This window comes from Amblyomma mixtum, chromosome 1, assembly GCF_055824585.1.
Source record: "Amblyomma mixtum isolate Tamu chromosome 1, ASM5582458v1, whole genome shotgun sequence".
NCBI classification, from domain to species: Eukaryota; Metazoa; Arthropoda; class Arachnida; order Ixodida; family Ixodidae; genus Amblyomma; species Amblyomma mixtum.
The window spans coordinates 95,009,733-95,025,495 of NC_143012.1; the positions used below are offsets into that span (position 1 = coordinate 95,009,733).

General features: G+C 48.1%; 1 protein-coding gene across 1 annotated transcript in view; it reads right to left on the minus strand.

Annotated features, from left to right (window-relative positions):
• Rad23 (UV excision repair protein Rad23) overlaps positions 1–15,379 on the minus strand; it is a 35,917-nt gene extending 20,538 nt beyond the window's left edge. Inside the window, exons 1-5 of the mRNA XM_089554760.1 lie at positions 15,173–15,379; positions 9,499–9,577; positions 7,435–7,514; positions 6,098–6,327; positions 20–218 (exon numbers count right to left, since the gene is read on the minus strand). Of these exons, the coding sequence (XP_089410886.1) occupies positions 20–218; positions 6,098–6,327; positions 7,435–7,514; positions 9,499–9,577; positions 15,173–15,238 (654 nt within the window). The 5' untranslated portion in view covers positions 15,239–15,379. The remainder of the gene's footprint in view (positions 1–19; positions 219–6,097; positions 6,328–7,434; positions 7,515–9,498; positions 9,578–15,172) is intronic.
• Positions 15,380–15,763: the final 384 nt, after the last annotated feature.

Genomic DNA, 15,763 nt, shown 5'->3' on the forward strand with positions numbered 1-15,763 from the left:
AGACAGCAGGCTCACTCACCGTCAGGAGGTACTCGACGGCCCGGTCCGGGTTGTTGAAGCTGGCGCGCAGGGCCCGCTCCACCTGTGGCCGCTCGTAGCCCATCTCCATGATCTGCTGCACCATGCGCTCGTACTCCTCGCCCATCACCAGGGCCGAGGCCGCCAGGGCCAGGCCCCCACTGCCGCCCCCCGCTGCATCGGCCGCCGCTGCAGGCCGCCTGTGAGGCAAGGCAGGGCAAAAGATGGTGACGAATTTTAAAGGGACACTGAGGAGAAATTGAAGTTGGCTTGTATCGACAGAGTACCAGCTCCTGATTACAAGAACGCCACTCATACTGACAACAAAGCTCTTGTAACGTAGAAAAGAGCAAGAACCAAAATGCAGGTCGCCGCCACAGGCCAAACTCACAAGTACAAGCGTGATGAGGTCATAGGACAAAACAGTGTTGCTAGAACCAATGGTTCTAGCAACTCTACGACCCGAGAAGCCATGAATCACTGAGGCGCAGCCAATGCATGCTCAAATCTCCTTGACGTCGCCAGATGGCACCACGTGCCCGGCAGCTACGCGCGCGCCTACAGCATCGGGACAAATCAGCGCCTGCTCAACGGTGTTAGGCGGCTCCCGGTATTCCGCTAGCGGTAACAAGGTACATGGTATGCTAAAGGTGTCTATATTGACGACTTCGAGAACGAGATCCATTGTAACGCTGGCAAAACGCCGGTGCAAACGTAAACGAAGCGACGGCCGCAATAGCCGATAGATGCCTTCAACTTGCGGCCGGCGGTAGCTTTCGTTTCGGCTGCTGCTGGGCCGCAGTGCTGACGGCCAGAAATCACGGAGTCTGCGTCACGTCATGTTTCACGTCACTTAGTCCTCTGTCGTCATAGGAGAATCCCAAGTTTGAATCAGAGCGGCGGGAAAAACTTTTTCAACTTTGAATCCAAATTTCTTAGAAATAAATGCATCTTTCGCTGCCGGCCAAGTGGCAACAAAGCCATGACATGCCGAACTATCGGATTTTGCTATAATAGAAATATTAACAGAGCTCTCCTCAGTGTCCCTTTAAATGCCTTCTCAAAAACCCTTTAGCCACCAGATTGTTCAGTGATTTTTGGAGAAAGTGATTGTTGTCAGGCTTAAAGCATGTGTTAAAGGTGCGAGACGCATTTCTCGCGCACAACTACCGCCCTCTAGTGTGGAAAATTGCAACCAATGCAACTGCCAACCATAAATCATCTTTGGCGGGGGGGAGGTCCCCCTGACGGTTTTTTAAACATGCAAGCCCTTACAATACGAATTTCTTATAGGCCTAACTTACTTTGTTTATATTCTTAATGGCCAATAAATTTGAACTCGAGCAGCACAACACGCTGGATGAGTGTGACTTGTCATTGGCAATAATGGTACAATCTCATATAACAAGTACAGCTTGGGGGTGGTAGTCAAAGGGTAAAGTTTGACTCAAAAGCGTAAACAATTTTGGCTCTTGAGTGCGATTTAAAGGTGCACTGAAGAGGAATCTGAACTTGTCTTTTTGGCGCGAGAACTCGATCTACACGTTGCTAGCATTCTTAGAAACTGCGACTTACTGCCCTGTATGGACGATTTCCCAAATTAAATCGAATTAACGGCCGGCTCCCGCCCTTTTTTTTTTTAATTCTGCCTCGTATGGTGGGCGGAGTCGACCAACGCGTGGAGTGCCTTTCACCCAGTCCGGTGGCGGCTTGCCGCTCTGCCATCGGCGGAGTAATACGTAGTAGCAAATAATCCGCGCATACTTTTATTTCTGCGGGCTTATTTTGTGGATATATTATCTGCGAATAAAACTATTTACTCATGGAAACCTAAAAAACAAAATAAAGCGAAAGCAAAGCCTCCACGGAGCTGGCTGAAAGGAACTTCACGCGTTGGTCGACTCCGCCCACCGTACGAGGCAGAATTAAAAAAAAAGGGCGGGAGCCGGACGTTAATTCGATTCAATTAGGGAAATCGGCCATACAGGGCAATAAGTTACAGTTTCTAAGAATGCTAGGAACGTGTAGATAGAGTTCCCGCGGCAAAAAGACAAGTTCAGAATCCTCTTCAGTGCACCTTTAAGCGTTCTGCTCTCATACTGTTCGCATATGTATGCATCCAATTTTTGCTTGGTATAAAAACATGAGGGACTGCCTTCTTCAGGATATACGAAAAAGTAGCTTGACACAAAGCAAATGTCAGTACAGTCTTGTGCCTGTGTGATCACAAGTGCCTGTTTTATGCAAATACGCTATACCTGTACACACTCATTAAAAAAATTATAATTATCTGCTTTGACCGTCACCCACTATATTCACTTCCACACGTAAAAAGCAACACCGGAAAAAATTTATAGCTTCCAGTGCCCCCAAACTGTCCCATGACAGGACCATTCCATTGCAGTTTATTCAGGAATAGTGAGAGCACTAAGCAACACTAATCATTTAAAAACATAAAGGCTCAGAAAAGTGGCACCAAAGTGTTACTGCAACGGCTTTTTTGTAAATGATTTGCTGCATTCTATGCGTATGTGGCTGTTTTGCTGCAGTATGTGAGAATGGTGTAAATTTTGATCCCCTGTGGTTCCTTAATGTTGCACTGATATCGCACAGTACATGGGCCTCTAGAATTTCACCTCCGCTGAAATGCAACCGCCGTGGCTAGGATCAAACCCGTGTCTTTCAGGGTCAGCTGCCGAGCACCATAACCACTGAGCCATCGTGGCGATGTCAGCCATGCAGGAAATATAAACAAAGACATAATGGCAGCAACAGCTGAACCACATTTCATGCTATATGGGTAAAAATTTTCATCCTGCCTATTATAGAAGTTGAGTTAAAGGGTTTTGAAGCTGTCACTTCAGAAATGGACATAAAAGATCTTTCTTCCCATGTCCGAAATAGCAACTTCAAAACCTTACAACCCAACTTCTATCCCGCAAGAGCCGTATCATTGAGATTCTACGGCACATACAGTAGACTCCCGTTAAGACGAACTTGCTTAAGATGAACCCTTGGCTAAGATGAACAGTGGTGGTCGTTTGTTTGGCTTCCCATAGAGTCAATGCAAAAAAAATCTGCTTAAGATGTACACTGCACACGTGCTAATTGGTTGAGATGAACTTTCACGACCAGCCGTGGCCAAGCCATGCAGCTTTACTCGACCATTCGAGCAGTATTTCAGCGGAAGGAAAGAAAAAAAGCAAAAAAATTGAAAGCTTTTTTTGCACCGCCGACGATCCATGCGACGCGGGGAGGCACAGAGACCTAACCACGTCTCCGTTGAAAGGGCGATTCTGTGAAAGCAGAACTGTCGCTGCTCCTCCCCTGTGAGGGCACTGAAGGATTTCTTGGAAGGTTAAGTGATATGCCTACGCTTGTAGCAAGCAGACGATTTTCTTGACAGACACAAAAAAAAATAACAGACTGGGCAACACTCAACAGTGCCTGATGCACTGCACTAATACAGTCAAATCCCGTTACAACGAACACCACATTAACGAACATTTCAGGTTAACGAACTTTTAAGAAATCCCAAGCCGACTGCTTATAGTTTCAAATGTAAAAATATTTCACTACTACGAACTTCAGAATAACGAACATTTCAGAATAACGATCGTTATTTAATTTCCATGTCATCTTAACAACACCTCAGTACTACGAACTCATATCCCAAAATGCGAGGATTCTTAGATTTCAGTGTATCCGTCACGGCAGCCGGAGCTCCAAGCTAGCAGACGACGCAGCGCGAAGAGCAGGCGCCTTGCAACTTGCTTCCCGCAAAAACCTGAGATGGCGCGGGAGGAGAAACATGCAGGCGGAGACTTTTTTTTTTCCTTCTCCGTTCCGGTACGCATCACGTTTTTCTTGTTTTTTCAGTTGTTTGCGTGCTGTCACCCGTGTCAGGCCTGTCCATCTTGTTTTTCTTCTGGTTTTTATTGTGTTCGAAGTGCGTGCCAGCGATCGCGTTGCCATGAGCTCAACAACTCCAACCATGCGGAAGAAGCGAAAGCAGTTTTCTTTGAGTGAGAAAGTAGGCATTCTTCGCGAGATAGAAGACGGGAAGAAGCAATCCGTCGTGGCTAAAGAACGTGGAGTGGCGCGGTCGACGATCGCCACGATTCTCAAAGATAAAGAGAAAATCTTTAGGCACCAGCAAGAATCTCAGCTTACTCCATCAAGGAAGCGACTGCGGCTTGGCGATTTCCAGAATATTGACGCAGCAGTGCTGACTTGGTTTAAAGACGTGAGAGCACAGAATGTGCCCGTGTCAGGCCCAATGCTGCAGGAGAAGGCGCGGCAGTTCGCTGCAATTCTTGAGGTTACCGGCTTCGAAGCGTCTTCTGGCTGGCTCCACCGTTTTCGCCAACGAAACGGCGTAACCTGGCAGTCTGTGTCTGGCGAGGAGAAGGCAGCAGATGAAGCAGCAGCAGCCACGTGGAGGGAGGAAAGCTTCCACGAACTGGTCAAGTCTTACGCAGCAGCTGATATTTTTAATGCAGACGAGACTGCCTGCTTTTATCAGCTGCTCCCGGACAAGACAATGCATTTTAAAGGAGAACAGTGCAGAGGCGGCAAAAAGTCGAAGCTTCGCGTCACCGTGCTGTATTGCTGTATTGTTGCAATGCAGATGGCACTGAAAAGTTGAAGCCTCTGGTGATCGGGAGGTTTTCGAAGCCGCGCTGCATGAAAAATGTAGTGTCGCTGCCGTGCCGTTATAGGGTGAATCAGCGTGCCTGGATGACCCGCGAGCTCTTTTCCGAGTGGCTGCTGACGGTAAACGAGAAGATGAGGAAGGAGGGGAGGCACATTTTGATGATTGTCGACAATTGCTCGGCGCACATTGTCAACATACGGCTCACGAATGTGCGTCTCGAGTATCTGCCGCCGAACTGCACGTCAGTACTTCAGCCACTGGACCAAGGAATAATAAGGAGCGTGAAGTCGCACTTCCGGAAGCGCCTTGTTCAGCGGCTGCTCATCAACCTGCGCCTGCAGCGCTCGACAGCCATCAACGTCCTACAGGCTGCGGAAATGCTGACAGGCGCATGGTGGAGCGTCACGTCCACCACCATCCAAAACTGCTGGAAGAAGGCCGGCCTGACGATCACAGATGGCCAACCACAAACCGATGAACCGGCAGTGGAGGACAGTTCGAGCGAGCTTTGGAGCGAGGTGGCCGAGCAGCTAGCCGTCGATCCTTCAGTCACATTTGACGACTATGTCCAGTGTGACGAGGCAACGTGGACCTCAGCGGAGCTTACCACTGATGACATACTGCAGAGCGTCCAGGGCACGGCGACTCAAGATGAGGAATGCAGCGACGACATGGACGATGAGGTTACGGCAGCACCCGAAGACCGCGACGAGTCCGTGTCGGCCACAGATGCGTTGGACTACTTGCGAAAACTCCGCATATTTATAGCCAAAAGCGGCACAGCGACCGAAGGCGTGCATAAGAATGCGGACGGTCTGGAATCGTTCGTTCTGCAGAGTCTCTGCTGCACCCGTCAGAAGACGATCACGGACTATTTCAAATAAATGTGCCTTGTCCGACGATCACGTGTGCATTGTGTGAGAAACGAGTTCAAGGAGGTACCGTTTCAAAGGTAGGACGTTTGCGTTACTGTAATGCTATTGTTATGGCTAATTTTTGGGCTTTCACTATAACGACCTTTCAGAATAACGAACGTTTTCCCGCGGTCCCCTGAAGTTCGTTGTAACGGGGTTTGACTGTAGTGCAATAAATGCTTATGTTGCAATTATTTTTTTCCTAAAAGACTATTTCATGGCTTTGTTCACATATATGAAGTATTTGGACACACACTGCATGCTCGAACATCATTTTACAAAGCACTCCTAATTAGATGAGCTTCTGATAAGATGAATAGTCTTCATGGTCCCTTGGAGTTCGTCTTAAAGGGAGTCTACTGTACATGCATTCCAAGATCTTAAGGATTCATAAGTGGGCCTGGGCACCGCTGCCGCAGGCCTTCCCTGAGCCAGCCTGTGCACTGCACAGCAAACTGCAGTGCAAGCTCTCAGCTGCTGCCCTCTGGTGCTCCCTCCCCCCACTCACGAGGTGGGGGTGGTTGCCGCTGAGTGTGCAGGCGACTGTGCAGGACTCTTGGAAGCATCGCTGGCGGCCTCTGCCGGCTTCTGTGTCTCCGCCGCCGGTTTCGCTGCCGCCGTTGCTGCTGCTGCTGCTGCCGCAGGGGCAGTGGCAGTGCTGCCAGCGGGCCCCGCAGTCGCCGCGCCCGTCGTGGCACCAGCAGCCGCGGTGGCGGTCGCGTCCGCTGACTGTTTGGGCTGAGCACGAGGGGTAGAGAGAGAGATAAAAGTCACATCTTCCAGCATGCCCTTTCACTATCCCTGTGTTTTGGCACATAGGCATCATCACCCTCATCATCAGCCTACTACGCCCACTGCAGGGCAAAGGCCTCTCCCGTCCCGTGTCTCTCTCCAATTAACCCTGTCCTTTGCATGTTGCGGCCACCGTAATGCCACGAACTTCTTGATCTCATCCGCCCACCTAACTTTCTGCCGTCCCCTGCTACGTTTGCCTTCTCTTGGAATTCACTCCATTACCCTTAAGGACCAGCGGTTATCTTGTCCTTGGCATTACATCCCCTGCCCAAGCCCATTTGTTCCTCTTGAATTCGACTAGGATGTCATTAACCCACTTTTGTTCCCTCACCCGTTCCGCCTGCTTCCTATCTCTTATCCAATATCTGGGTACATAAGCACAGTGCAAGACTATCCCTATCCTGGATGCTTGCAGCCTTCAATGACAGCATTCAAATAATAGTCCTTGTTTAGGAAACTAGAACATGCCCTGGTTCCATGCTTCAAAAGCGGCCAGGTTTGCACTGTTGGCATTCAATCAATCGAGCATCGTGCTAGTTAATGTCACTGCTGATAAGTTTTCCTATCTTTTCCCCTCTTTCTTCCTTTCCAAGCAAAAGTTCATAAAGTGAACACTTTGCTTTTGAACATGTCATGCTTAGTCCAGCTATTCACCAAGGCCAAGGGTGACAATGAGTGACAGTACTTTACAAGTCCACTGCTTTGCTGGTACCAGCAGCTACATCTCAAGAAGCCAAATACAACTGCTATTCCACACCTTAGAAGCGAGAAACATCGGCCTTTTAATTTTATGCATTCCAGCCAATGTTGCCTGTGCACTGGGTAGTGTTCAAATGCACCACACTGCGTTTACACAAAAGAAGGCTGTTTGGTTTTGATACAGCGTTTTGTTACTTGCCAAAGGGCCATCAGTGATACTCGGGACGCAACGAAAGATTGATCACACCGCCAAACAGCCTCGCAGCATTCGCAGGTGGCTATTGAAATGCAGCGTGTCATGCATGCATGAAATAAAGATAAAACTGCACAAGAACAAGAGGGTGCCCTCACCTTTGTCACCATGATGACTACAAATTTCTTTTCATCAATGTCATACTCGCTCATTTTGGAGTCGTCGCTGAGGATTTTTCCTGCACATGGTAAAGCACATACACAGTCTCAAAGAGGTAGGGTGACAGCACAGTCAGCTAGCACATAAATGCGATGCACACTGGTGAAACACCCATCCATCACCATCACCAGCCTGAATACACCCACGTTTGGCTGAAACTTCCAACTCCAGAAGTTTCAAGGCGTCGTGCAAGGAGCACTCTCCAATAAGTTTCATTAGCAGAGCTAAAGCTGTCACAGTCAAGTAATCAGCCACAGTTCTTCAAGAGTACCTGACAGTTTCTCTTATGTGCTGAAGAAACTAGACCCCACAAGCAAAATTTCTCCTTTCTCTTCTCCTCTCTAGGGTTCTGGAAGAGCAAAGCCAAGTCAAAAGATGGCAATGCGGTAAGGGAGCATCGACACCTATCGCCAACACAAAGTGGATCACAATTTTGCACCATGCGCTGTACCCTCCTATTATCCCAGCAGTGCTTTGACTACAGATTGCAACTGAATTGGATTGGAATTAGGACTGGATATAACTCTGGATTAGGAAAGAAACAAGCAGAAGAGTGTATCCAAGATACAACGCATCACAAAGGCCTCATAGCTACTGTGGGCGCAGTCTCAATGCCCTAATAGCCAACCACATAGGTTTGAAAACTGGCACCTGGCGCTCTTCTCAAACAGCTTCACTGCGAGGAAGCAGTGAACCATAATGTGCTTGCTTCTACATGTGCAAAACAAAATACACTGCAAAAGAGTGAAGGCGGCCAGATGCTAGGCAATCGGGATGACCAACCAACAAAATTCCCTGCTTTTTGCACATAGTGCAAACGCGCTTTTGTTATCAGAAGCATAGATTAAGAGTTTGGCCACATCACGAGTGCATGCAAGTAGGTTTTGGTCTGAATATTTACCATTTTTGGCGGCTACCATAGGTGCAACATCATGACTGGCTGAACTACATACTGAGCATGTTTACTTAAAGCTACCAAACCTAATACGGATCTAATTATTAACACAAGTTGGTACAAGAAACCTGTCTTGGAAACCACAATTCAGGGATGGTTGACTGGAGGCTTCACACAGATGCCACCGGACAGTTTTCGCCTTCGTGGCGCTCCTAATGCCATCACACTGAACTTAAAATGGCCAGAAGTGACGCGAGTGCTGAGCTTCCCTCTCCCTTTGTCCCTTTTCTGCTCCGCCTTTTCCACACAGCTCCCGTGGAAAACAAAAGCTGGGCCAATGCAGCCTGCATGGCAAGGCGAGACTGGGGCCTTCAAAAAGGTCACGAAAATGAAATGCTCCCAACACTCGCCATTTATGACATCAATGAAAAACTTCAACCACATTTTGCCTGAGCTAGGTCTCCATGGGGTGAGGCATTACACTCCGCTGAGAACCCAGCTTGCATGCTTGCAGTGTTCAACCAAAACCGAGGACTGCGAAACATGCCAGCTGCAGTGACACTGCAGTAATTTAAAAACATTTTTCAATGTGAAAGCATTACTAGGCTATGTCGGTGAGTTTGTGTACACAAGTAACGTGTCGGCAGCAGTTGTGGGCAACTATAAAGAAATATCGTTTAGATAGTGGTTATAATCAAAGGGGGGCGACGTGAGGATGCCGGGCAAAACATATGGTACCAATCGGATCATTAGTTGTAATCAGAGCCAAAAAAGCGACCAGAAGTGGGTGTAGTCGGGGCGCGAGAGGCGTGAAATTTGAATCGCCGGAAGTGTCGTACCACGTGATGCCCCCATGTGACCTACCATGTGTTGTACAACGTGACCTGATGTGTGGGCAGAGCCAATGCGGCACCAAATTTGAATGCCTGAATGAATACTTTAGAAGCAAAGAGGGGCAACCAGAGACGAAGAGAAGGCGTCAATGCTTATCATTACTCCAATGCGGTTTCCGCAGCGCCCTCTAACGTTTTTCTTTCTCCCTACCACACATCAAGAAATGAAACCGCTAACCCCGTGTTGCACCGTGCAAGGACAACGCACGGCTCACCTGCGTATATTAGCTTCTGGCATGTTGCGGGGTAGTCCTTGCCCTTCTTCTCTTCTATCCTCTCCTTGAATACTTTCACCTGCAAAAGACACAAGGGGACACGGAGTCATGACCACGGTGGAAACACAATGCAAATGGCCCAACAGTGGGCAGAGGAGGCACCAGACGCTGAATTTGCAGTTGACAGATGAGCACAAGGCGGTACAGGTCGCATTTATTCAACACAAAGACGAAAGCGTGAAGTTCATGATGTAACAATAGCGCAAAAGGAACACGAGGGACTGAAAGGAAACGACGCAGACAGGCGCTAACTCGCAACTGGGGTTTATTGCTGAAACAAGCAATATATAAAAGTCACTTTCAAGGCACACAAACAAACAAACAGCCCCTCCTCGGAAGCCCAAGTCAGACGGAAAAAAAAGGAACTGTAAGCAGCAGGTGGCACTCATCGCTGTGGAAGAATCAGTTCAGCAAAAAAAATCCGTTGCTGCTGCTGCTTACAATTCCATTTTTCCCCCTGACTTGGGCTTCCGAGGAGGGGCCTTGTGCGCTGCCTGTTTTATGTTTTTTGTACTTTGAAAGTGACTTGCATAAAAAAAATTACTGCGTGTTTCAGCAATAAACCCCAGTTGCGAGTTAGCGCTTGTCTGCGTCGTTTCCTTTCCGTCCCTTGTGTTCCCTGTGCGCTATTGTCACATCATGAACGTCATCCAACTTGCCCAACTTCCGGCTTTGCTGAAAGCATGAAGTGCTGCCAGCCGTTGCAGCTACCATCATGAGTTCTAATAGCAAGCTCATGCTTGTTCATCCTTCTGGCAGGATGTTCAATGTTTTGTACGCCGCTTTCACGAGGGTGCCTTATTAGAGGCTTGCAACTTTAACAATGGCCAGTATGAAAGAGCATGGGTCAGTAGATGAAGAGTAAAGTGATAGGAATAGGGGAAGAAGAAGATATTTATATATATGCACAAGATAAGAGGGTGAGGACCAGAAATGGCACATGCTACTGCAAGCCTACGGCCAATGTTTGGGGCCGTCCATCTGAACATTCATGAAAAGGAGAACAAGCCAGTCTAGGCAATTTGCTGAGAAACGAACAGAACAAGGCTTCCCACTAATGGAAATGAGTGGGTATATCAAGGGGAACGTGACAAAGTTTCCCACTTCAAAGCGAGAAATCCATTGCGTGGACGGTCAACAGACTGAATATAGCATTTCTTGGGATCTTGGTAATCTAGCTTGGTATCTTTGACATTCATATCTCACCTCAATACTACTTCTTGCAGTTTGACATCTTACCTGCAAGTTAACAGCTAACACACGTTCGGCGTGAAAGTCAAAGAGTGTCAATTCTCTAACTCCACGACACCTTTGGCTAGTTGCCTTTCATGCATCCAATGTGGTAGACTGAGGTGTTCATGCTTTGATTTTAGTGGCACTCCACTTATGCCATTTGGCTTTGCCAGAGTGCGCTTATAGCGAACGACACTCCCCGTAAGCACACTTAAAAGACTGGAGACACTTAATGTTGCCTTGGCATTTTCTTCTTTGTAATGATGCATAAATCATTACACCAAGTAGTATTCATCAACAATAATTGAATTTATAACTGAATTTCAACTACTATGGTGCTTCAGCTCGAGTTACATCAACCAAACGATGGTTGTCATGTGCAAGATTGTCATGTTTGTCATGGTTGTCATGTGTTTAAGTCATGAAAAAACTGCACTATTACAGTCTATACGCCTTTTTTTTCCTCATTCATTCCAACTCTTGAAGCAGGCTCACTTAAAGGAACACTAAATGGGAACACTAAGTGAGGCTAGACTGATAGGTTAGTGTCATAACAACCGAGTCATTTTTTTTTTGGAAAAAAATCTTTTATAAGAGAGAAAATTGCGTAAAATACGCACGGAGCCACCATGCATGAATTCCTACAACTATGGCTGGTGATGTACTCATGGGCTTTCTCAAGGGACGCTATTTTGCCTTCAATGGACATTTACCACTGAGGTACCAGAAAAGCGATGCAGAGAGCAGAGCTATGAATGCGAATAGTCTCACAATTAGAACAGCGCAAAGCAGAACGTGGAGATAAAGGCTGAATATGAATGCAACGACAAGGGCTAAATTTTCCGTCTCACATGCTAGGCGGTCAGTGAAGCAGTTTCGTTATTAGCTGCTGCTACTTTGTGCAGCGCTGCTGGCTACTTTGTGCAGGCTATCCGCGTTTCGAAATTGCAAAGTGTTGGTTTATTTTTTTAAACATACACTCATATACATCGTCCATGTGTGAAGCATACCGCTAGTGTGTGGCCTCCCTTTTTCCTTCACAGTAAGAAAAGCGGATATGCTTTGAGAAACGCTGAAAAAAATATCTCAGAAATACCAAATGCATGTTCCATCACGTCGCATTTCGTTGAATAAAGAAAAAAAAGTCCCAGGTGAGGTGTATGTGAGGTGCCGACACGCAACACCAAATTTTAGCACCTATCATTTGAGTGCTTATTCTCTACGGCGAAGCCATAGCACACAAAAGCGATATCCAGCTAAACTAGGTAATAAAGGTACACGCGCGCCCACAAGAAAAATGTTCAACCAGCTAATGTGTGTTCTTGGTGGATCTGGTGGTGTTTCTGGTGTAATAATCTGGTGGGGGTTCTGGGTACTGTAAACCTGCAACACTCCTGAAGATGGAAGGCAATGCTGCGTCATCACCGCTGGTTCTTCAGCAGCCACGTGATCCTTCTGTACTGAGTGGACAGACATCGAGGGATCGTTGGACCAGTCTGAGCACATGGCGACATTCAACAGATGGGAAGACCAAGCAAAACTACGGTACGTCTTTTTTGTCCTAAATGGTCCAGCTTAAAACTGGTACGAGAATCACGAGGCTTTCCCTGCGAACATGAAAGGAATTTAGGAAGCAACGCATGAAAACATTCACAAGCATCGTCTGCAAAGAAAAAGCCAGATTACTGCTTCGGACATAAAACCAACTGCCAAATGAGACGCCCTAGCGTACGTTGAAATGATGTGCCATCTATTCCGACACGAAGACCCTCAAACGTCAGAGGAGAAGAAGGTGTGCTTCTTGATGCGGTGTATCAGAAGTAATTTTTCGCCGGATTGGTCCGAAACCCACCTGCTTTTTCCAAGCGAGGATTGTCTCCGTTCTGTTTACAGAATGATGGCCTCGTGAATAACTTTGCAGCAAACAAAACAGCCTACCTCCTTGCTGTACCTGCCAGTCTTCGCGAAGAAGTTCTACAGCCTTCACACGACGAGCCGATAGCTGGACATCTCGGGTTTTCTTGCACCCTCCGCCGCATTGAAGATACGTGTTACTGGCCCTGACTGTCCGCCGATGTCGCACATTATGTGAAAACCTGCCGAGACTGTCAGCGACGAAAGACCCCTCCAACCCGACCAGCAGGATTTTTGAATCCTATGAACCCCCGATATTTCATGACATGTAACATAAATACCCCCCAAAGTGGAATGTTGGACAGCTGCTGCCGTAGCTCAGTTGGTAGAGCACCGGACATGAAATTCAGAGGTTGTGCATTTGAATCCTGCCAACAGCATGTGGTTATTTTTTCTTCTCCTTCCTAACAACCTTTTAACCCAACCCCCATCATTTTCGTTTCCATTGCAGGATACTTTACGATGAACTCCAAGGCTTGGTCCAAACAATAATTACTGGCCGAATGAAACTGTTACATACTTTCTTCTTCATAGATGTCAGCAAGCTGGTTCTCATTACCTTTAGGAATGCTTGCTAAGTGCACTTAAACCCATTCTTGTTCTCAGACCATCTCCTTCACGCAGTCTGAACCTGCAGTCAGTGCTCCGTACATCATGCAGGAATCTTGGTCCAAATGATGTTTTAGTTGCTACAGACTGCACTAGCTAAGATATCCTGACATTTTTCCGCACTTTCCTAGTACCTCGAGGCTCAAGACACTGCAAATGGCCCAAACTAGTCTGTGCGCCTGTGCATGCAGTCTCTACATGTGAACTCATCCGCATGGCATGGAAGATGAGTTCTACGGCCAGACAAACGTCTCTTTTCCTCAGAGTGCATGGAGCATGCAAAGCCAACGCTTTTATTCTGGGACCACCTTGCGTTTGGGCAGAGAGAGTTGCACGCAGACGAGACACAAATTACAAAGAAGTCACTAGTAAGCGCTTGTGAAGTTTTCCAACAACAGAACGGCTGAGAAGGCTTTTAGTCGACATGCTAATGATGTGTACCTAATAAAGGCTAGAACGATGAACCATTCTAGGAAAAAAACAAAAACAAAGAGTTGGAATTATATCTAAGCCTCAAATTAAGTGTTCTTTATTGTATTCAAGTGATGAAACTTTTCTGCCCAAAGGTACACACACTCCTTAGTCCAGAGACTTCAGTCCCAGCAAGGTTGCAGAGGAAGGGGAATGATTGGCTTTCACACATAATCACTCATTGTTGTTTTAAACACACTCAGATCGATGATTAGCTAAGAAAATACTCGTGTCTGCCCCGAATACAATGCTACATCGCCGATGTCACCCATCACTGAAGGCGACAGCACTAACTGCAGACGAGAGGTGGTTTCAGGGGACTACCGACGAACACCACGTTCAAGGCGCATACAACCAGCAACGTGAAGGGTGCTCGACTCTAAACCCTCTGCCTTGATGAGAGGAAGAACACTTATCGCAACGACCGCGTATCCTTGTCATTAGGGAACGGCTACCAGTGCTTTGATCAGTGCTCCGGAATCCGACGATAACAGCACCATCGATAAACCGTCGAGGCCAGTCCCTAACACTTATTTTTTTCTCCCGAAATATCGTTTCCGTCCATCTCTCCGATATCGAAAGCGACGATTTCGTTTATTCGTAGCGCCGTTTGTTGCCGTGCGGGTGCCGTCGGCATCCCGTCCACTGTGCACAGTGGCACCCGGTCTATTTTCGGGCACGCGCAAGCAAACAACGCGCAGCTCTGCTGTCGGTCATCGCACCGGTATCTATGTATTAATGACCGCAGCATCGCACAAGACACCCACAGGACGGACCTATTCGGGTCGTAAACAAACGGGCGACCACGCGACTGCTTCCTAACATGAAGGGACAGGTCGCGTTCGAAAAGACGCCAGTCACGACGCGCTTGCCCAACGCCGCGCTTCCGATAACCCGATACGCGTGAATCAGCGCTTTACCGGGGCCGCCACGGCGGTCGGAGCGCGCTTTCAAAGACCCGCAAGCCGCACCGCGAGAGCCCTATCGCCAAAAAGTGGGGCATCGCCGTGCGTATGCGACGAGAACGCGCTTTCGGGTCGTCGCTGCGGCACCGACGATCGCCCTCGTGAGGGCCGACGCGATGTTAGGGCCCGTCGGTGACAGTGGACCGCAATACGTGTCACTTGACCGGGCGGCGAGGAACGCTACGACGGTCACCGCACAACCGACTGAGCAAAACATTGCTAAGCGTTCAGCGAGCGTGACTGGCCAAGCAAGCAAAAACGCGAACCCGCGGCAATCCGTTTAGGCCTAAGTCGCCGCCTCTGTCAAGACTTTGGGGGAAAAAAAAAATAATACACATTCGCGTCATAACACACCACACTAGGGGGATTCGGCGGCCGCAGTCGCTGCTACGGCGCCGACCAAAAAAACCGGCGCGACTCACCGTTTCAGACGGGTCCACTTCAATTTTGAACGTCTGCTGCTGCAAGGTCTTTAACGTGACGATCATTGTCGCCCAATTTTCAGGCAGCCACGGCGACGGGAACGTATTAGTTGGACGCGATTTAAAACTCTACCCTTAGGAGACGGACTCTCGCCAGGAGAGTAGAGAACGGCCCAGCCGCACTGTCGTACTGATCGGCGAAAGTGGAGAAAGCAGCGTTTTAGTCAGTTTCGCACGCGAAATGATAACTAGCCAGATTTGAAAAGTGTGCCGCCTTCAACGTGCGCCAATGGGAGCGAGATGGTTGCCGAAACGATGAAAAACATAGAGGGCGCTGTCAGTCGCAGGAGCGCGTCAGAAGCGCGTGCGGCACCGAAGAAACGTTTGAGGCGTCTGCTCCTGCGGCTCGTTTCCTACGTTGATTCCGTTGCATCGGGTTGTTTAACTATGGTCTCAGAGTCGCGCTATGGTGCGATGTTGAGTGAAGAGAGATGATTGCATGGATGATTGGTAAAGCAGGAAAACACGTGTCTGCAAAGACCGCAGTCACAGTTCCAGTCCGTCTCGTTTAGCTTTCATGCAGAAATCAAA